The 23302-nt window shown below is 39.2% G+C and overlaps 1 protein-coding gene across 1 annotated transcript in view; it reads right to left on the bottom strand.

Annotated features, from left to right (window-relative positions):
* MSH3 (mutS homolog 3) overlaps positions 1-23302 on the bottom strand; it is a 280941-nt gene that overhangs the window by 59402 nt on the left and 198237 nt on the right. The window contains exon 19 of the mRNA XM_006870606.1: positions 17333-17438. Coding sequence (XP_006870668.1) covers positions 17333-17438 — 106 coding nt within the window. The remainder of the gene's footprint in view (positions 1-17332; positions 17439-23302) is intronic.

Below are 23302 nucleotides of genomic sequence, written 5' to 3'. Positions count from 1 at the left end.
ATCGAACATTGTTTCGTTCTGCTGTGCATGGAGTCGCTATGAGTCGGTTCCGACTCGATGGCACCTGACAACAACAACAACAACAGTCCCGAGCAGACTTGTTGCTCAAGACTGCTGTTCTGTGCTATCTGAACCCAGGCTCCTTGACAATACATGTCTGACCAAGAGCAGCCCATCCTTAACTGCCTTGTAGCCTCTGCTTTGGCCTAGCATAGCAATCTCTTCTCAAACTAGACCAATCAAATAATCTCCTGGGAGTTTAGACTGAGAATCCTAGAGTTTCACTCAGCTGGTAATAGAGAAAAGTTGAGTGGGGCCACAAGGTACAGGAGGTCCATAAGTCAGATGTTATGAAGCAACAAAGAGTCTGAAGAAAAGTGATATAGAGAGGAAGTAAAAAGGGTAATAAACAATGAGGTGGAACAAAAACTAGAGAAGAGCCAAGAGCAGAGTTGAATAACGTCACACAAATAATGGGATATCAGAGTAAAGAGTTGTAAAGCCTTACTATTTAAGGGATAAATTAACAAATAAACCCTTTGTATCTTTAAACATGTTTCGTATCCTAATAAACCACATACTAACACCAGCAGAGTTACAGATCCTCTTTTTCCTCAGTGATTCCTACGTCTTTTGGCTACAATTGACTTTATAGTGAGCCTAATGAATCTCTATTACTCCAAAGAATTTAAGTGACTCTGTATTTCTTGCAAAAAAAAAGTAGCAAACACAGTAACAGCTGAAAAAGAAGACTCAATGCTTCTCTGGGTAGGGTCCCACTCTCCGCTCTTCTCCCTTGATGGTCCCAGGGACCTTCACTCCTAGACTGGAAAGTTAATCACTATCCTCCTTTTGCTACAAAACGTCTACCTTTACATTTTCAACCCTCAAATCAGTCCTGATAACAATTATTCACTATTGTATCACAAGAGACCTATCTGCATCTCCTTTCATCAGCCCCGCCCAGACAGACTGGATACTACTCAGTGGAGATTATACCTTCCTCGGAGCCCTCTGGATCTAGGCTCCCTCTTGAAAGTTTGTTAGCGCCCCCATTTTGGGTAGCCAATGTCTAAGTTGCCCATCCCTGTCTATTCTGTGTATGGAGGGGGTGGGAATAATCCTCGCTGTAAAGATTTGTTCCCTCTTTCGAGCTACCACATCCATAGGTGTATATGCATCAAGGGCATAACTAAATATTTTGAACATTAAAATACATTCCTTAAAAATAGCAAAAATACAAAATCTGTGATATCCTGTATCTATTAAAGAAATAAAATCTGTAATTAAAAACCTCACAAGAAAAACTCCAAAACTCAGTAACTTCTCCACTATACTCTTGTAAACATTTATAAAAGAAAAAGCACTAATCTTGTAAAAGTTGCAGTTACTAGAAGAGGGTACTCTTTCCCAATCATTTCAGAAGACTAACATAACCTTGAAACCAAAACCTGACATTACAAGAAAACTACAGACGCCCAGTGAAGGAGGTTTCCTGCAGAGCCTCTGCATTACATAAGACCATAGGTGGAATCCTGAACAGCATCCAGAATCTTCTGAGGTGGGAAATTTCCACTTGAAAGGATGGGCAGACCAGCCTGGAGTGGCTAGAAGAACAGAAGATACTTCTTGAAAGAAAGACCTACAGGAAAAATACAAAACAATATAGGCAGACTGACTGATTACTACAAGAACAAGCAAATTGCTTGCCCAGGAGACATCAAGGCAAGCAGTCGGGTACCCTCAAAGCAAACCCCCTTCCAAGACTAAGACTCAATGGGAATACACACTCTAAGACTCAATGGGAATACACACTCTGATTAGTGACCACGCTCGTCACCGATAAGGGGAAGTGAGGGGAAAACAGCAATGAAGTGGCAAGCTAAGCCCTATAACATTCAATAGGCTCCTGTGAACCTGGGTGGAGACCTGGTTGGGCAGCAGTGTTGCAAGACCTGGGGACTCTTGGGCCCAGAGTCAGTGACATAACCACAGAGGACTAGAGTGGAGAGTGAAGTGTACAGCTGATAAGAAGAGAGGGCTTATACATAACAAAACCCACACTTTCAGATACTACCCAGTTGACCTGGCTTCAATGTCTAGATGATCAGAGCTCAACTAGAAGAAGAAAGAAGAGGAAAAAAAGAGTACTCTGATACAATTTGATGAACTTGACCTACACCTATGGATGCAGTAGCTCAAAAGAGGGAACAAATCTTTACACCAAGGATCATTCCCAGACCCTCCATACACAGAGTAGACAGGGATGGGCAACTTGGACACTGGTTACCCAAAATGAGGGGGCTACAAAGGCAAGACGTGACTGGCTTACAAGCTTTCAAGAGGGAACCTAGATCCAGAGGGCACGAAGGAAGGTAGAATGTCCACTAAGTAGTATCTAATCTGTCTAGGCGGGGCTGAAGAAAGGAGATGCGGATAAGACTCTTGTGACACAACAGTGAATAATTGTTATCAGGATTGATTGTGACGGTTGGAAATGTAAAGGTAGACGTTTTGTAGCAAAAGAAGGGGAGTGATTCACTTTGAAGTCTATGAGTGAAGGTCCCTGGGACCATCAAGGGAGAAGTGCGGAGAGAGGGACCCTACCCAGAGAAGCAGTGATGCCTGAGATGGAGGCAATTCTCACAAACTGAAAGATACATAACTTGAAGTGACCTTTACCATCAAAGCCAAATAACTATCTTCCTCACAGATTTGGTTCAGGGTTAATTCCATCCACTACCATCAAGTGAATTCCGACTCACAAAGACCCTATATAATAGAGCTTCTGAGACTGTAAATATTTACAGGAGCAGACAGGCTCATCATTCTCCCTCAGAGTAGCTGGTGGGTTTGAACCACCACCCTGGCAGTTGGCAGTCTAACAAATAATCCACAGCCCCACCAAGGTTTCTTTAGTGCTGCTGGGGATATGAAAAGTTTAATAGCCATTTTTTACAAAACAAAACCAAAAAACCTACTGTCACCTAGTCTTTACAATACTGATTGAAATCCTGCAGATTATTTCAGTGACCAAAACCAAAGCCAAAGCCAACCCAAACCCATTGCTGCTGAGTCAATCCTGATACATAGTGACTCTATAGGGCAGATAGAACAGCTTCATAGGGTTTCTAAGACTGCAAATCTTTATGGAAACCGACAGCCTCACTTGTCCGCCGTATCCTAGTCTAAAGAAATGATATACTCTGGCTCCTGCCTGCCTCTCTTACCTAATCTCCTACCACATCCCATTATATTCACCTGGCAGACTTAACTTCTGCTAGTCCTCAATCTGGCTGATGTGTTACTGCTTTAAGGCTTTCCATAGCTGGTCCCTATGCCTAGGATGCTCCTCCCTATGACTGGGTCCTTTTTTGTTGTTGTTGAGTTGATTGTGCATCATAGGTGTTTTGTTTTCAGTTTTTATTGTGAATTATGTGATAGTTTACATGGGAGAACATTAGCTTTACATGCATCCTATCCTATTTCATTTCATTGCCATGGTTACAATCCCCTCCATGCATCATCAAACAATCAAAGGGTACATACACTCTGCAAGCCTACCCACCAGCCGTCAGCACACAGCCCCTCTGCCTCCCTGAGTACAGAGTCCCCAGCCGCTCTGTCTCTCTATGTCATCATCTCTGCCTCCATTGCTGGTGTTACTGCTTCTCTGGATAGGGTCCCGCACGCCGCTCCTCTCCCTTTATGGTCCCAGGGTCCTCCGCTCCTGGATTGCAAGATCAACCACTCTCCTCCTTTTGTTACAAAAGGATGTCTGGATCCTTTTTTTTTCATTCAGCTCTGAAGGTCAAATATCAACTCTCAGAGAGACCTTCCCTGACACTACTTTAAGTCCCTTTCCCCTAACTTCTGTATTATCCATAAGTCTCTTTTTATGTATTATCCATTCTATTATCAGAATGTAAGTTCCTATGAGAGTAGGAGCCATGTCATCTTTCTCATCCACACAACACAAAACAAGGCCAGGAATTTAAAAAGGCACTTAATAAATATTGGTTGAGTGAATAACTTTAATAAGTGAAAGGAACCATAATGGAGATATGCATCATCTGTATGTTTGGTATTTTTATTTTTTAAAAGCATTTACATTTATATATCAAGAGAGCAGCATTAGCCAGAAAACAAGGCAGGAAGGGGCAGGAAAGAAAGAGGAATGGAAATGAGGAACACATGGAGGAAGTGGGAAGAGTGCTATTATTATGGGATTGCAACCAATGTCACGAAACAAAATGTATGCAAATGGTTGCGTGGAAAATGAATTAATTCTGTAAACTTTCACAGAAACTACAATTAAAAAAAAATTTTACATTGTCTATAAAAATATCACAGTTCTCAAAATGACGTAATTACTAAGGAAACGATGAAGACAGTTTGCCCAGTTAATGTACTCATCTATCTTCTAACAGGAACCCTATTATGGTGCTAAGAGATAAGCACTGGGCCACAAGATTGGTTTGAACTGCAAGGTTGGAGGTTCAAACTCAACCAGCCGCTCTTCAGAAATACTATACAAGGTTGCTATGAGTCAGAACTGGCTCAGTGGCAGTTAACAACAAATCTTTAATAAGAATCATAGATATATGAGGCATAATCTATCAAAGGCTCTCAGATACAAACAGGACTAAACTGGAAGACCAGGTAGGATGCATAAACTTTTCTAACAGAAAAGTCAGATGCTGGAAGTTTTAAAAAAAAAAAAAAAAAAAAAATCACTTCCTGGAGGCAGGGCAAGAAAGGCTGTGCAGACCCTCTGCAGCCAAGATACAGAAAACCAGATGAGAGAGATGTAGAGGATGGTCCTAGAACTCTGAGTTTCATATAAAGGGACAGAAAAGTGGACTGAGTGTTTACTGGATGAGAGAGCTGAGCACACACGGCAAGAGAGGTGACTGCTGAGCTGTGGCAATCAACCTGACCTGCTGCAGTTATCTTGAGTGTTTGTGAACATATTCAGAGACAAGAAAACATATTCATGTTGCAGAAACCTATCTGTGGTTCACAGAGACAAAGGCATGATTTTTTGTCTTATGCCCCACACTCCCCTGGTTATCAGAGGTGAGGCCAGTCTCAACCAGCATACACTGTTAGGTAAGCTCCTGTGGTCCAGGCAGTTGGAGCATCATGGAAGTGAATCACAAGGTTGTGAGCCCCATTGAAGGAGGGAGGAGTTATATGCAATAACCTCACTCAGGTGGGCCCTACTCCAAACCAGTAAAGTTGACCCTTGTTAGCCCTGGACTAGTTCTTACTAAGAGAAGCAGCTGAAAAAATGCATGGGGGAGAAGGGAAAAAAAAAAAAAAAATGAAGAAGCCTGCTTATCTGTGCGGGCCTGGTGGGACCATCTTGAACTTTCTTGGGTGCTTGTGAAGACAAGTGGCCAGTAAGTGGGCAGTAGATGGTGCAGAGGAACACATTTATTGATGGAGAGAAAGTTGTTGCCAGTTGTGTTTTGTTTTTTTCCTTCTTATTTTGTCATCACTATTTTACTTTTTTTCTGTTTGCTAGTTTGTTTGTCTTCCTTTTCTCTTATATATGTGCTTTCTCTTTTTGCCAGACCAGACAGGAGACAGCAACTGCAGCCATACAGTCCAGCCACAGCCATACCCTCTACAACCTCTACAAGCTCACAAACTGGGCTAGAGTCAATACCAACTGCTATACACCAGATCAATGAAAACAACAAAAGTCAGCTAAATACACCTTGAACTGAACTGCACAAACAGCAAACAGAGAACAGCGCACAAGCACATCTCCTGATCATACCCACCTGGAGGCAGCTTAGTAAGTGTTTAAGAATATACCAACATACATTTACCAACTTAATACAAATAAAACACCACCACAATGCCTTGAAAGCATCAGAAAATTTCTGTTCATATGAAGAAACAAGATAGAAAAGTTCAAATAAATGACCAAGAGGCAAAGCTAGAGAATGTTTTTGAGGAAAAAAAGACACTGGAACTACCTTAAAAATAATTTAGTGTAATGATATTTAGGTACTGCAAAATGACTGACAGGTCAAGGAAAGTACGGAAGAATTCAGAAAAGCACTACAGGAACAAGCAAATAAAGGACTGGAGACAATACAAAATCTATAAACAGAAATCTAGAAGATTGACACAAAAATATCATAAATGGACAATACATTGAAAGGGCACAGAAGGATATTTGAATCAATGGAACCTAGAATTAGTGAGCATGAAGATAAACCTCTCAATACTAGTAAGCTAGAAGAACACTCAGAAAAAAAGAATGAAAAAATCTGAAGAAAGCCTAAGAGTCATGTGGGACAACACGAAGAGAAATCACCTACAAGTGATTGGAATTCCAAATCAGGAAGAGACAAAGAAAAGCACAGAAAAGATAGCTGAAGAGCTACAGGAAGAGAATTTCCCTAATATCATGAATGATGAGAAAAGAAACATTCAAGAAGCTGAACAAACCCCAAACAGGATAGATCCTAACAGACAATCACTAAGACATATGATAATCAAACTCTCCAAAATCAAAAGACAAGGAAAGAAGCCTGAAAGCAGCTTGAGTGAAATGAAATGATACCTACACAAAGGAAAACCAGTAAGGTTAAGTTCTGATTTCTCAGCAGAAGCCATGCAGGTGAGAAGGCAATAAGGAAATATATACAAAACTCTAAAAGAAAAAAAAAACCTGACAACCAAGAATCATGTAACTGGCAAAAATGTCCCTCTAATATATCAACGATATTATAATTTTTCAGATGAACAGAAATGAAAGGAATTTGTACGAACGAAGCCTACTTTACAAAAATATTAAAGGGAGTCCTTTGGACTGGAAACCAATAATAGCAGGGAACAACCAGAGGCTGAAACACATAGCAACACCTCCCAGAATTCAATCCAGACATATAAGTATCCAGCGTACTACAAGACTGAAAATACAGAATCAAAGGTATCAATTTATAATGCAGATAGCCACTAAGCAAAAGGACAGAAAGTGTAGTTACAGAATTCCAAATGGTGAGGAAGTCAAGTAGATTTCAAGATACAAAGATTGCTTTAAAATGGGGAAGACATTAAGAAAATAACAGGGGTAACCTCAAAGAAACTTAATACATCTTCACATCAAATCAAGAAAAGGGCAATCCAAGAAGATTTTGTAAACATTAAACCTACGATGAAATTGACAAAAAAGAAAAAGAGAACAAGAGACAGAAGTAAAGGTAAACTTTAAAGTATAAGAAAACCACAGGTAACAAGTGCCAGGCATTGTGCTAATGACTTGAAATGTATCGTCTTATTTAGTTCTCTCAGTTTCATGGAGGTAACAATAGTTTCACTCTGAGTACATTCCCATGTTGCAGGTGAGAAAGCACAGGTTTAGAGAAGTTAAGAATCTTGCTCAGCAATGCAGAAGTAACAAGTAGCAGAACAGTGACAGTGAAGTTCACTGTCTACACAGGGGTGGGGAACCTTTCTCCTGCCAAGGGCCATTTGGATATTTATAATATCACTTAATATAAATGTATGTTGCTATGAAAAAAGTTCCTAGATTTACTGAATTTTGAGTCCCACCTGTGGTTGCCTTGCAATGCTAGACCAAATGATTTTGCGGGCTGATGTGGCCCGCAGGCTATACATTGCTCATTGATGGGTCAGGCAATCACAGTCACTGCCAGATAAGATAAGAGCTGCTCTAGCTCAGGACCAGTATCTAGACTATGGGTAGATCAGCATACATCGTTATTTACTAATTTCCCAGACCTGGGCATCAGCTAAATTTCTGTACAAAATCTTTGCTTCTTGACAGGTACAGATATTAACATTTTTCTTTCAAAAAGAACTATGGTAGTGCTATTTTTACAACTGCTGCATACTGCTGAAAACGTTTGGCAATTTCTAAGTATTTTATCCCCTGAAAATGTCAATCAGTGGCATGCTACAGTAAGGGACTTCATTGTGAAAGCCTTCTCCAGACATACTCTCAGCCAAATTTTTGTACTTTTACCCAAAGTAAACTAGAAAGGGGAGAGTGCATCTGGAGAGCAATAAAAACTATATTTTGAGGTTCAGGTGCAAAGATCCAAATCCTTCTGAAACCTAGATGCTACTCAACTGACATTTCAATGAAGAAAACAAGGACTGGAAAAGCACAGTGGCCTAACCAAGATGACAGTAAAAACCAGCAGAGTGAGATTCAAATTTACATCTTCTATCACCTTGAGGTTCTTTCCTGCTATATACCAGTGTATCAAAAAGTATTAACAAGGTGCTAGAATAGAAGAGAATTTCTGACCAGAGTGATGCAGAAGATTTTAAAGATGAGGTAGTATCCTGCTGGGTCTTGAAGGATGAGTAGGAGTTCAACCAATGGAGATGAGTGAGAGACAGAATAAAAGGCGGAATATTCAGGGCAGGGAGGATATGACACTTTAAAAAATAATCAGCTATCACACAAAAATTCTTTTCTTTCCATTTCACTTTTCCAGATGCAGGAAAAGACAGGTATTAGAAAAGAAACCTAGCAGAAAAAAATGTTCATCTACCATTAACATGTCCTCTCCTATTCAACAATATGGCTCAATGATCACACTATGTGAACAACGCATTTAAAGCAGAAATCCATTCAAACAAACTTGTCCTAGAATTAAAGGAAGCTTAAAACTCAGACACATTCTATTGTGTGCATTATTGTTGTATTGATGGCACATTAGATACAGTGAACAGCTTTTAAGTATTACTGTTAAACTCTTATTTTTCAATAACCCAAGCAAGCCTTTTTAAGTGCAGCCAGAAGCATCTGTCCTAAGGGAATAGAAGAATAAAAAGAAGTTCACGGTATCTGGCTTCTTCTCACATTCCCTCCGTTTCACAAGTTTCAAGCACTCATTTATGCAACAAACATGTAAGCACCTAATACGTGCCAAGCTAATGCCTCTTCCCAATCTCAGAAGAGATCAGTACCAGGACTCCAGTGACACGACAGGTTACATGTGTATTTCAGAAAACGTCCTGTGGCTGAAGAGTGGAGACAGAATTGGAGATGGGCAGGATGCAGGTGAGAAGACCCAGAGCTTGTCAAAGTCTGCAAATACTCTGGACAATGCAGTGAATCAGGGAAGGGGAAAAAATGAGGATTTAAAAGAATATTATTAAAACCAAAGAGGAAAAAGGGCAGAAAGCTGGCTTACTTTGAAGCACCATAGCAGGCTGATACAGTAGAGAATCTAGAAAAATACACTCATAATTACATATGCAATTGATCATCAACAGCAATAATGACACTAACTTTGAGGAAATTCCTTTCAAGGTATATTTTATACTTTGTTGCTTGCTGCTAAGTGTCGTAGAGTCAGTTCCGATCCACAATGACCCTGGATAGGGTTTCTGAGACTTAGAATTTTCAAAGGAGCAGAAAACCTCATCTTTCTCTTGTGGAGTGGCTGATGGACATGAATCACGGACCTTGTGGTTCACAATCCAGTGCTTATGGTATGGAGCTACTGTGTACTCCCCCATAAAATATTTTAAATTGAGTGTTACATAGTAAGACTTGTTTCAGGATTATCCATATAAATTTATATGTATATAAATTTATACCCTACAAATTAGAATGCACTTCACCATAGCAACAGCTTTATATCAACTCCTACTCAAGATAGAATAAGCGTATATAAAAGAAATGAATATTCTGGAATATTCTGAGATGCCTGCTGTAACAAACCAGAAAATTTTCTGGTAAAAATTCAATTACAAGAGTTAGATCCTTCTCTAAAATGTACCTGTAATTAGCACAAGGCTATTTTAGTTTCCCAGAGCTTGCTTTATTAAACACCATAAAAGATTTAATAAAAGAAAGAAGGAGAATGATTTAAAAAATATTAATGCTAATAATAACATATTTAGTATTGAGTTGTGGGCATACTAGGAGATGGAAACAGTAACAGGAAGCGATGCTTAAGTGATGTATAAGAAATGTATGAACTAAGCTACTAAATTCTCCAATTATATTAGATTCGAAAGAAAAGATACACCCCATTGGTATCATGGAAGCTGACAAAAGAAATTCTTACGTCCACATATCCTCTTTTTTAAAACAATAAAAGCATTAGTACTTATAAACAGGGAGCTCTGGTAGTGTAGTGTTTACAAATCGGACTGTGAACCGCAAGGTCAGCAATTCAAAACTACTAGCTGTTTCGTGGGAGAAAGATGTAGCGTTCTGCTCCTGTAAAGATTTACAGCCTCGGAAACTCTGTACAGGGTCACTATGAGTCAGAACCAACTCTACGGCGCATAACAATAACAACAACTTATAAACTTACTTGGCTCCATCACTGGCCAGTCAGTTTATCATCCTGTGGTTGCTTGCATGTTGCTGTGACGTTGGAAGCTATGCCACTGGTATTTTAAATACGAGCAGGGTCAGCCATGTTGAAGAGGACAAAGCAGAGCTTACAGATTAAGACAGACTAGGAAGAAGAGGCTGACCACTTCAGAATGGTTAGCCACCAGAAAAGCAGAGGAAGATTGTCAGAGATAGTGCCAGAAGATGAGCCCCTCAAGTTGGATGGCACTCAAAATACAACAGGGAAAAGCTGGCTACTGAAAGTAAAGTTGACCAAAATGATGTGAATGGAGCAAAGCTTTTGGGACCTTCATTTCGTGATGGAGCACAACAAAACATGAAAAGAAACAGATACACACATCCTTTAATAATAGGAACATAGAATGTATTAAGTATGAATCTAGGAAAATTGGAAGCTGTAAAACATGAAGTGGAACCCTAGGAATTAGTGAGCTGAATTGGACTAGTACTGGTCATTGGGAAATCAATAATGACATCGTTTACTATGCCAGAAAGTCAAATTTGAAAATGAATGGTGTCACATTCATTGTCATAAAGAACATTTCAAGTTCTATTTTGAAGTACAATGCTGTCTGTGATAAAATAGTAGCCATATGCCTACAAGGAAGACCAGTTAATACCACTGTTACTCGGATTTATGCACAAACCACTAAAGTCAGTGATGATGAAATTGAAGGATTCTATCAACTTCTATGGTATGAATTTGATCAAACATGCAATCAAGATGTATTGATAACTACTGGTGATTGGAATGCAAAGGTTGGAAACAAAGAGGAAGGGTCAGTAGTTGGGAAATGTGGCCTCAGAGTTAGAAACAATGCTGGAGATCGCATGATATAATTTTGAAGGACCAATGAGTTGTTTATATACACATGGAGCTCACCAGATAGGAAGCACAGAAATCAAATTCACTACATCTGTGGGAAGAGACAATGGAAAAGCAGCCACAAGACCAGGGGTGAACTGCAGAATATACCATCAATTACTCATATACAAGTTCAGGCTGAAGTTGAAGAAAATTAAAACAAGTCCATGAGAGTCAAAATATGACCTTGAACATATCCCACCTGAATTTAGAGATCATCTCAAGAATAGATTTGATGCATTAGACACTAAAGAGCTGTGGGATGACATCAAGAACATCATACAGGAAGAAAGCAAAAAGTCATTAAGAAGACAAGAAAGAAGGAAAAGATCAAATGGATGTCAGAAGAGACTCTGAAACTTGCTTTCTACCATAGAATGCTAAAGCAAACTGAAGAAACGAGGAGGTATAAGAGCTGAACATAAAATTTCAAAGGTCAGCTTAAGAAAATAAAGTCAAATATTATAATGCAATGTGCGAAGACCTGGAATTAGAAAACCAAAGGGCAGACCACACTCAGCATTTCTCAAGCTGAAAGAACTGAAGAAAAATTCAAGCCTCCACTTGCAATACTAAAGGATTCATGGGAAAAATATTGATAGATGCAGAAAGCTTCAAAGAAGATAGAAGAAATATACAGAGTCACTGTACTATACCAAAAAGAAATGGTTGGCAATGGTCAGTTGGCATAATATAGTCCACAAAGATAATGTTACACATCCTAATTTGATGATTAGCATCTGGAATTTTAAAAGCTCAGGAGCGGCCATCTGAGGTACAAATATTGGTCTCTAAATTTGTGGAAGAAAGAAGAGCAATGAAAATTGAAGATGCTTGGAATCAATTAGTCCAACGGAACATGTGAACATCAGTCTTCATGACTCAGACCAGAAGAACTAGATGGTGCCCCGTTACCACTACCAGCTTCCTTGAAATGGATCACATTCGAAAGTTCCAGACAGAGTGTTAGACAAAACTCAAAAATATTAAAAAGACCAGGTTTACTGATCATAAAGAGACTGGAGGAACCTGAGACTATGGGCCCTCTACTATCCTTCAGGTCTGGAATGGAACTGACTCTCACGGACTAATTTTCACCTAAGTGGTGGATTAGTGTACAGGGAGTAGGGTAGGGGAACAACACTAGAGGTAGGCTCACCACAGAACGGTCACCTCTTGAAGATCAAAAGGGTAACATTTACCTGAGGACAAGGTTCAGAGGGGTTGGAAAGGAATGGGAAATGGAAAAAGGAATCACAGGGAGGAAATGAGATCAATGTCATTACATAGAAAGAATTGCAATCACTGAGCTAGGGAAACAAAATATATGATTTGCCAAATGTAAAACTGATATCCACTCTATAAATCTTCACTTGATTCTCAATGAAGTTTCAAAAACAACAAAAAAAAGGTCAATGTTCAAGAGGTAACATATGATCAAAAATCAACGTTAGTAAGGAAGAAGTCCACGCTGCATTAACACTGGTATAAAGCAAGACTTCATAAATTGACAGAATACAAATTGAATTGTTTCAACAAACTGATACAACTCATCTATGCCAAGAAATTTGGAAGAATTACCACACCAACTAATTGAAAGAGGTGTATATTTGTGCCCATTCCAAAGAAGGGTGACCCAACAGAATGTGGAAACCATCAAATAAAATCATTATTAAATCACATCTTAATAAAATTTTGAAGCAGTTAATTTTTAAGTGACTGCAACAGTAAATCAACAGAGAACTGCCAGAAATTCAAACCAGATTCAGAAGAGGATGTGGAACCAGAGATATCATTGCTAGCTTCAGATGGATCTTTGCCGAAAGTAAAGAATACCAGAACGATGTTTATTTTTGCTTTATTGACTATCCAAAGGCTTCTGAGTGCGTAACATGACAAACTATGGATAAGATTGCAAAGAATGGTTACTCCACAGTAATTCTTTGTGCTCATGGGGATCCTGTACATATATACACCAAGAGGCAGTCATTAGAAGAGGGGATAATGAATAGTTTAAAATCAAGAAAGGTAAGCACCAAGGTTCTATCATTCCACTGTATTTATTCAATGTTTATGCTGAGCAAATAACCCGAGAAACTGGATTATATAAGAAAGATGTGGTATCAGGATTGGAAGAACACTCATTAACAATCTGCGATATGCAGATGGTAGAATCTTGAAAACAAAGAGGACTTGAAACACTTACTGATTAAGATCAGACTAAAATCTTCAGTATAAACTGTACCTCAATGAAAAGAAAACAAAACTCCTCACAACTGGAGCAATAAATAAACATTATGATAAATGAAGAAAAATTGATATTGTCAGAGACTTCATTTTACTTGGGTCCACAATCAATACTCATGGAAGCAGCAGTCAAGAAATAAGGAAAAAACATGCTGCATTATGCAAATCTGTTGCAAAAGACCTCTTTAAAATGTGAAAGAGCAAAGACATCAGTTTGAGGGCAAAGGTGCACATTACCCATGCCATGCATGTTATTTTCAATTGCCCCATGTCCATATGAAAGTTGGACAACGAATAAAAAAGACCACAGAAGAACTGATGCATTTGAATTATGATGATGACGAAGAATATTGAAAGTACTGTGGACTGCGGGATAAACAAACAAATTCTTGAAAGAAATGCAGCCAGAATGCTCCTTTAAGACAAGGATGGTGAAACCTCGTCTCTCATACTTCAGACAAGTTAACAGACGGGACCAGTCTCTGGAGAAGGACACCATGGTTGGAACAGTGGAGGGTCAGTTAAAAAGAAGAAGACCCCCAATGAGATGGACTGACACAATGGCAGCACAAGTGGGCTCAGACATAGCCACAACTGTGAAGATGACACAGAACCAGGAAGTATTTTGTTCTGTTGAGCACAGGGTCACCATGAATCAGAACAACGGCACTCAACATCAATAACACCTTGCTTTGCTATATTAAAGTAATAAACAAATTTCCAAATATGAATTACAAAGCTGGTTGTGCTGTAGGATAAGCATTGGACTGCTAATTACAAGGTAGGCAGTTCACACTCACCAGCTGCTCATGGGAAAAGGATGAGACTTTCTGCTCTTTCCACTCCAGTAAAGATATACAGCCTTTAGAAACCTTTTACAGTGTCACTATGAGTCAGAATAAACTTAACCGTCCCTGACAACAATAAGAATTATAAATGTATAGATATTTGGTACCAAGTTATGTAAAACCAACAAGTCTTTGTATCATATTGCCATGTAACACTAAACTGGTGTTCTGGAGCGATGCTGTAAGACTGCTAACTGCAAGATCATCAGTTCAAACTCACCAACTGCTCCACAGAAACTGTATACAGGGTCACTATGAGTCAGAACCAACTCAATGGCACTTAACAACAACAACATTAAACTACCCTTACCACCAATGGGCCAAATTTACCATTTGGACAGAACTCTTATATACTCAAATTTGTTACTATTCTGAGCTTCTTTTCTCTGACCAATCTCCAACTGCTCCTCTAATCTCAATCCTTGCCACTTGTTGTTGTTGTTAAGTACCATGGAGTCGGTTCCAACTCATAGTGACCCTGCACAGGGTTTCCAAGGCTGCAAATCTTTACAGGAGCAGAAAGCTTCATCTTTCTCCTGCGGAACAGCTGGTAGTTTCAAACTGCCGACCTTGAGGTTAGCAGCCCGATTCGTAACCACTACACTACCAGAGATCTCCACTATCCTCAGAAAAATCTTCCAACACTTCTGTGTTTCTAACCTTGTTTGACATTTCCTTCACACACTGGCTATCTCCTACTTCCACTACAATGCTCTCCTTTGGAGGCTGAGCTCTTTGCAGGACACTTCCCCATGCACTCCAGAGGTTCTCTCTTATCTTAGATGACATCACCAGTCACATGATGACTCTGAAAGGCTGTTTTTGATGTCCTCATCTCCAAAGATCTTTTCCACTTCCACTACTCACTTCTATAGCCATACCCAACATCTTGCCATCATCTAGAATAGCTCCACCTCTGAATTAAAAAAATTTTAGCACTGCAGTCTCTGATACATACTATTGTTCTTAAGTGCTGTGGAACCGGTTAACTCCCTACACGTTACCTCTTTGATCTTAGAGCCACGTGTTTTTGTGGAGTCCTGGTATGGCACTGTGGGTTAATGTGCTGGACTGAAAAGTTGGCTTGCACTGCAAAGTTGGCAGTTCAAGCTCACCAGCCACTCCTTGGAAACCCTATACAGGGTCGCTATGGATCAGAACTGACTCGACAGCACAACAATAAACAATCTATGTAACATTACCTCTCAAGCCCAGATTTACTCTTTTCCCCCAGCTTAAGTCATTATCTTGCTAGTATTCTCAGTCCTGTATGATAATGCCTGCTTCTTAGTAGGGAATATAAATTTATTGGCCTCTTCCTTACCTCTGAATACTTCTTTTATGCTTCAACCTTACTCAACATCTTGAGTTTCTTGAATTCACTCTACTTTGCCTCCTGTCAAACCTCTTCCATGCTGGTTCCTCTAGCTGGAATACTCTCTTCCAGTCTCCTAGCTTGAGGTTACTCATTTTTTAGTTATTATCCCATTCCTGGAAAACCATCCTTAATGAACCCCCTACATTGGGTTAGATCAACCTATTATGTGCTCCCATGACACTATGCTTTCCTGTATCATTGTTGTTGTTATTCTTAGGCGTCACCAGGTCATTTCTAACTCACACAACCACCCTGTATAGGGTTTCTTAGGAAGTACGTCTTTGTGGGATCAGAAAGCCTCATCTATCGCCTATGCAGCAGCTGGTGGGCTTGAAGCACCAACCTTGTGGTTAGAAGTCCAGTGTTTATCCTACAGAGTCACAGTACTCCCTTCTTATATCATTTCATATACCAACTTGATTGTAATTGCCTATCTTCTGTGCTAGACCACAAGCTATTTAAAGACAAGAAACATGTTTGTCTTGCTTTACTCTATCCGTTGCTTTGCTTGTCAGGTGCCTTCGAGTTGGTACTAACTCACAGCGACCTTATGCACAACAAAATAAGACACTGCCTGATCCCGGGCCAACCTCACAATCATTACTGCTGCCATTGTGCCATTCCACCTTGCTGTCACCACTTATTCTCTGACCCTCCACTTTACCAAACATGATATCCTTCTCCAGTGACTGGTCCCTCCTGATAATATGTCCGAAGTATGAGAGATGATGTCTGGCCAGCCTGGCTTCCACGGAGTGCTCTGGCTGTGCTTCTTTCAAAACAGATTTATCTGTTCTTTTGGCAGTCCATGGTACTTTCACGATTCTCCTCCAACACCATAACTCAACTGCATCAATTCTTCTACAGTCTTCCTTACTCATTGTCCAACTTCCTTATGCATATGTTGTTGTTAGGCGCCATCAGTGTTCCAAAATACTCATACTTTGCATTGTTATCCATAGTTTGTCATGATCCACACAATCAAAAGCATTTTGTGTAGTCAATAAAGCACAGGCAAACATCTTTCTGGTATTCTCTACTTTCAGCCAATACTTACCTGATGTCAGTAACGATATCCCTTGTTAAGTAAGTACAGGTTGAATGAATCTATATTCATGGAGCACATAGATTTATTCAACTGATACATTGTAACCTAAGCAATAATGTTTTATAACAGAGTTCTAGTCTATATGAGAAAAATTCTCATGCCTGAAACCAGCTTGAGGGGCCTCTGATTCTTTCACAGGGCACTTGAAAACAGTGGAACACAGGACAAAGCAAAGAATACCATAATTAAATGCAGAATTTGTAAAACTATGGCATGATTCTAATCCCATTAGTAGATTTGGGCCTTTGTAAATCAAAATACTTTGTAAAATAAAAATTGTAAACATAACTAATCATGACTAAGTCTTCATTCGTAAGCCTTCTTGTCTCTAGAAAATCTTTCATTATAAGAAATGAACTACTACATACTTGCAAATATGAAAATGTACCACAGGGTTAGTCCACTGAAAGACAAAATTAAAGCCTGGTTAAGTAATAAAAATATTCATTTTGTATTAAATGTTTGCGATCCATATTATCATATTTACTTGTATCGTCTTACATGATATGGTACTTACTGAAAGATTTGTACTATTGGGAACATATTGTTCTCCCAACAGCACATCAATCACAGGGTGTCGGCCATTTTTTATTACAATTTTCCTTTCTTCTTGTAGAGTTGGTCTGCAAAAAGAAGTATGTTTCAATTAACTAGTCATGGAAATAGCCTTCATTTTTTTCTAAGATATCATGAAAAATTTCAGTAGCCAGACTGCAAGTCAGACAACAAACCAAACTTTTAGATCATATTTAAGAATAAGGCTTTGTGTGTAAAAGCTATACTTTAACTATAAAGTAAGAATTGCAAAAACAGCAGAAGGTTATGATGGTAACAAGACAGTGGATTAGGCGGACACGCTACACAGACCCTCAACAGACACAAGAACTCAAATGAAACCGGGAAGAATAATAATCCTGGAACACTAAGCTTCAGAGAAAAGGGCAGAAAAATGGATAAAATACCAGTTAGAAAAAAAGCTGAACAAAAGGGTAAGATAGTACAATTTTCAGCTGGCCTGACATGGTGCAGTCATCTCGAACTTTTGCCAAGCAGCGCTGGATCAAGACAGCGTGGCCCTGAACAGAAACACACACATTGGTTGGGGACAAGAAAGATAGAATGCTCCCTTGTTGCCCATACACTCCTGGTGACCATAACATAGGTAGGCTCTACCCACCCATCGGCTAGTGACAACCCCACACCTGCACAGTCCCTGCTCTGGCTGAGGTCAGAGTCATACCCTTGTGACTCAGGAGCCTGGTACATCCCCCCCATGTCTGGAGGTATGTGAATTCAGCCTCATCAGACCAGCAGAACTTGCAGTACCCAGCTCAGCCACCCCTGAAAAGCTAAGAACCTCAAGCTACACCTTCTGAGCTGGCAAAAACTACTTCCAGAATGGGGTGCCCTAACCTCACACAACATCTAGGCAGGTAGGAACACAATCTAGGACTGGGTGTTCAATAGCTTTACCTCCCTCACCCCCATGAGTTGCTTGGTTGGCAGAGGATGCCAAACCACACCTGTTATTCTGCTCCCTCAGTTTTTGCCTCTCTGGGTCCTGTTCCTGTCTTATTTCCCTCCTTTCTTTGTGTCTTTTCTTTTCTTTCCCAGTCCATAGGGTTTTATGCTTTCTTTCTCTGCTTTTTATTTTTCCTTTCTTTTCCTGTTTCTCTTTTCATTCCACTTCCCTTTTTTCTCCTTTCTATCTTTGCAATTAGTTTTTTTTCTTTACTTTCTCTCTTTCCTGGAGTCCTGGTAAGGCACTGTGGGTTAATGCACTGGACAGCAAGGTAAGTTTGAACTGCAAGGTGGCATTTCAAGCTCACCAGCCACTCCTCAGAAATTCTATATAGGTTCACTGTGAATTGGAATACAGTCAACAGTACTTAACAACAACAATCTCTCTTTCCTAATTTTGTTTACTATATTTTTTCATTTTTTTATTCTCTCTTTATCTCTTCCCTTGTTTTTATTTTCATTTCTAGTTATTAAACTATATTTTTTGTTGCTATTGTTGGCTTCCTTTCCCCTACTTGATTTTTATATTTATTATTTTAATTTTTGCTCTTGTTTGTTTTTGTCTGCCCTCCAACTTTCTTTTTTCTTGTCCCACCAGACAGGAGACAGCAACCATACTTACATAGCCCAACCACACCCATACCTCCTGCAGTCCCATTTTACTGGGTGAAGATCACAACCAGCACCTGTACCACCTGATCATCTATAGACAGCCACTAACACCAATCAAACCTACCCTCAATTATGCTATATGAACAACCAATAGAGAGCAGTGTACACAATCACATTACCTATCATACCCACCAGGAGACAAGGGGTGAGTACCTTCAATAAGGAGAAACTGAAAGCATTCCCTTTGTGAAGAGGAACAAGACAATATACAAAAATCATCTGCATTCCTACATATAATAAAGATACCTATTCTGAAAAGGAACTCAAAAACAATACCATTTACAACAGCTACCCAAAGGACAAAATACTTAGGAATAAAGCTCACTAAAGAAACAAAAGACTTATACAAAGAAAATGAAACACTACTACAAGAAACCCAAAGAGACTTACAAAAATGGAAAAATATACCACACTCATGAATAGGAAGAAGACTTCTTGCTGTCGTTAGCTGCCATCAAGTCTGTTGTGCAACACTGTGCACAACAGAACGAAACACTGCCCAGTCCCAGTACAACCTCATGATCATTGCTACACCTGAGCTCATTGCTGCCACCACTGTGCCAAACCATCTCATTGAAGGTCTTCCTCTTTCTTTCTGACTCTCCATTTTCCCAAACATGATATCCTTCTCTAGTGAATGGTCCTTCCTTATAATATGTCCGAAGTATGAGACACGAAGTTTGGCCATCCTGGCTTCCAAGAAGCACTCTGGCTATACTTCTTCCAACACAGATTTGTTTGTTCTTTTGGCAGCCCATGGCACTTTCAGTATTCTCCTCCAACACCATAATTCAAATGTATCAATTCTTCTATGGTCTTCCTTATTCACTGTCCAGGTTTCACATGCATATGAGGTTATTGAAAATACTGTGATTTGGGTCAGGCTTCAAACTTACATCTTTGCTCTTCAGCACTTTAAAGAGGTCTTAGGCAGATTTGCCTACTGCAATATGTGATATGTCAACAGTACCCAAAGTAATCTACAGATTTAATGCAATACCAATCCAGATTCCAAAATCATTTTTTTAAAAAGATGGAAAAAATGATGATTTAACTCTATATGGAAAGGAAAGAGACCCAGGATAAGCAGAACACTGCTTAAGACGAAGAACAAAGGTAGATGTCTCTCTCATATCTCAAAATTTACTAAATGGCCACACTGATCAAATCAGCCAACTAGTGATACAACAAAAGATATATAGATCAATGTAAGAGTTGAGAAACCATAAGTAAATCCATCTACATACTGTCAGCTGATTTTTGACAAAGGGCTAGAATACAACAAATGGGAAAGAGATAGTTTCTTCAACAAGAGGCGCTGGAAAAACTGGAAATCCTTTGTAGAAGAATGCAGAAGACTCCTATCTCACACCATATGCAAAACTAAACTCAACGTGTATTAAAGACCTAAACGTAAAACCTAGAACTATAAAGATCATCAATGAAAACTTAGGGACCAATTTAAGGGTGCTAATACATGGTATAAGTTCACTATCAAACATTACTAAAAATACACAAACACAAGACTAAATAGATGACTGTGGCCTCCTGAAAACCAGACACTTGAATGTATCAAAAGAAAAGGGAGCCAACAGCTTGGGGAATTCTTTTTTTTTGCAATGGCATATCGGATTAAGAGATTAATCTCAAAATCATAGAAAAATACAACACCTCTACAAGACAAACAACCCAATTAGAAAATGGGCACAGGACATGAAAAGACACTTCACCAAGAAAGACATTCAAGCAGCTAACAAACATCTGAAGAAATGTTCACGATCATTAACCTTTAGAGAGATGCAAATCAAAACAACGAGAGATCATCTCACACCAACATTAATAGCGAAGTCCAAAAGACAAAACAAAACAAACGTCAGTGACAGTTTGGAGAGACTTGGACCCTCCTACATTGCTGATGGCACAATAAAATTGTTTAACCATTCAGGGAATAGGTATGGTGCTTCCTCAGAAAGTTGGAAACTGAAATACCTTAGGACCCCACAATCCTTCTACTTCGAATATATCCATAAGGGATAAGAGGAGTCTCTTTGTCAAGGGGAAAGATAAGTGATGAAAATTAAAGATACATGGCAATAATTAGTCCAATGGCCCACACAGACATCAGCCTCCACAATCTTGAGACCTGAAGAACTAGATGGTATCCAGTTACCAGTACCATCTGCTCTGAAATGGATCATATTAGAAAGTCATGGAGAGAGTGTGAGAAAATGTGGAACAAAACTCAAAATCATAAAAAAGACCAGGCTTACTGGTTGGACAGAGATGGCTGGAACCCACAAGACTATGGTCCTTGGGCACCCTTCAGGCCTGGGACTGAACTCACCCCTGTGGCTCAATTTTCTGACAAATGATAGCCAGTTGTATAAGGGAAACAATAACAGTGTTGAGATCATCAACCATCTGAGGTGAAACGGCAGCATTTACTCAAAGACAAAGTTTGGAAGGGCTACAGAAGCAGGAACCAGTGAGGAAGTGGGATAAATAATGCTACATTGTTGGAACTGCAGTCTGTGTTGAAGCAAAATGTGTATGAATTGTTGAACGTAAAACTGATGGCCTGCTCTGTAAACTTACCCAATTCACAAAAAGTAAAAATAAAAAATTGGAAAAATGATTATAAAAGTACATTGAAGCATAAATTTTAGCAGGCCCTTACTATGGCTCATGAGTCTACTATGACTCTATTAGAAAGACCTACCTTTACAAGATTATTCTCTAAGCTCAAACCAATATTGTTACTTGGAAGAATTAAAATTCACAGTATTACCAAAATTTCTTTGAGTCCTGATCTACTACGTCTCCTCCCCAGAAGGGATCACTGCAAACCAATCTGGTTTCAATCCTTACCAAAGATGCTCTCTACACAATTTCATATTGATCATATTGGCTTGTGATTTTCTAAAAATCAAATAACACCATACTGTAACATTTTGAACTTATTTTTCTGTGCTTTTTTTAGTCAACCTTAAGAACATATAAGGAGTCCTGGTGTAGCACTGTAGGATCAGCACTAAATTGCTAACCACACAGTCGGCAGTTCATTCAAATCTACCAGCTGTTTCTTGGCAATAACAACCACTGACTTGATGACACCATCTGGGCACTAACAACCACCGACTTGATGCTTTTTTTACTCAACCTTAAGAACATATAAGGAGTCCTGGTGTAGCACTGTAGGATCAGCACTAAATTGCTAACCACACAGTTGGCAGTTCATTCAAATCTACCAGCTGTTTCTTGGCAATAACAACCACTGACTTGATGACACCAAAATATTGCAAGATGAGGGCTTCCAATGGGATAAGGAAATGGATAAAAATATTCAATTTCATTTTATCCTTAGAAATGTAAAGTTCATGCATTGATTCTTGAGTTTGAAAGAATATACCTTAGAAGGGAGGATAACAAGATTTTAGTAAACTTACTTTGGACACATCAGGAAAGATCAACTGCTAGAAAAGGACATCATGTTTGGTACAGCAGGGTAAGAGGAAACAGTGAAATGGACTGAGACAATAGTCACACAACAGAAGACTCAAACATCAAAAATCTTGAAGATGGAGCATGGAGGGCAACATTTCAGTCGATTATACGTTAAGACAGCGTAAGTTGGAGTTGACTCAGTAGCAAATAAATGACAAAAACATATTTGCCGAGGTTTCTAATACTCAAGAATCCAGTGGGTGAACAGTGATATGTCATTGCTGTAATTTACATTCACTAGTTACTAAGGCCAAAAAGAGCATATACAGATCAGTCATGAAGTACAACGCTGTCTGTGACAGGATAATATCCATAGGCCTATAGGGAAGCCCAGCTAATAATAGCACTATTATTCAAATTTACACACCAACCACTAAAGCCAATGAGGATGAAATAGAAGAATTCGACCAACATCTTCAATCTGAAATTGATCAAACATGCAATCAAGATGTATTGATCATTACCAGTGACTGGAATGCAAAGGTTGTGAGCAAAGTTGGAAAATATGGCCTCGGTGATGGAAATGATGCTGGAGATCTCATGACAGACTTCTGCAAAATCAATGATTTGTTCATTTCAAATACCTTCCTTAGACAGCATAAGAGACTACTATACACATGAACCTCGCCAGATGGAATATATAGAAATCAAACTGACTACATCTGTGGAAGGAGACGATGGAAAAGCTCCATATCATTAGTCAAAATAAGACCAGACGCAGACTGTGGAACAGACCATCAATTGCTCATATGCAAATTCAAACTGAAGCTGAAGAAAATGAAAACAAGTC

Source organism: Chrysochloris asiatica, unplaced genomic scaffold (assembly GCF_000296735.1).
Source record: "Chrysochloris asiatica unplaced genomic scaffold, ChrAsi1.0 scaffold00145, whole genome shotgun sequence".
Classification (NCBI taxonomy): domain Eukaryota; kingdom Metazoa; phylum Chordata; class Mammalia; order Afrosoricida; family Chrysochloridae; genus Chrysochloris; species Chrysochloris asiatica.
Note: the sequence above shows the minus strand (reverse complement) of the source record. Positions and strands in the feature narration are given on the sequence as shown.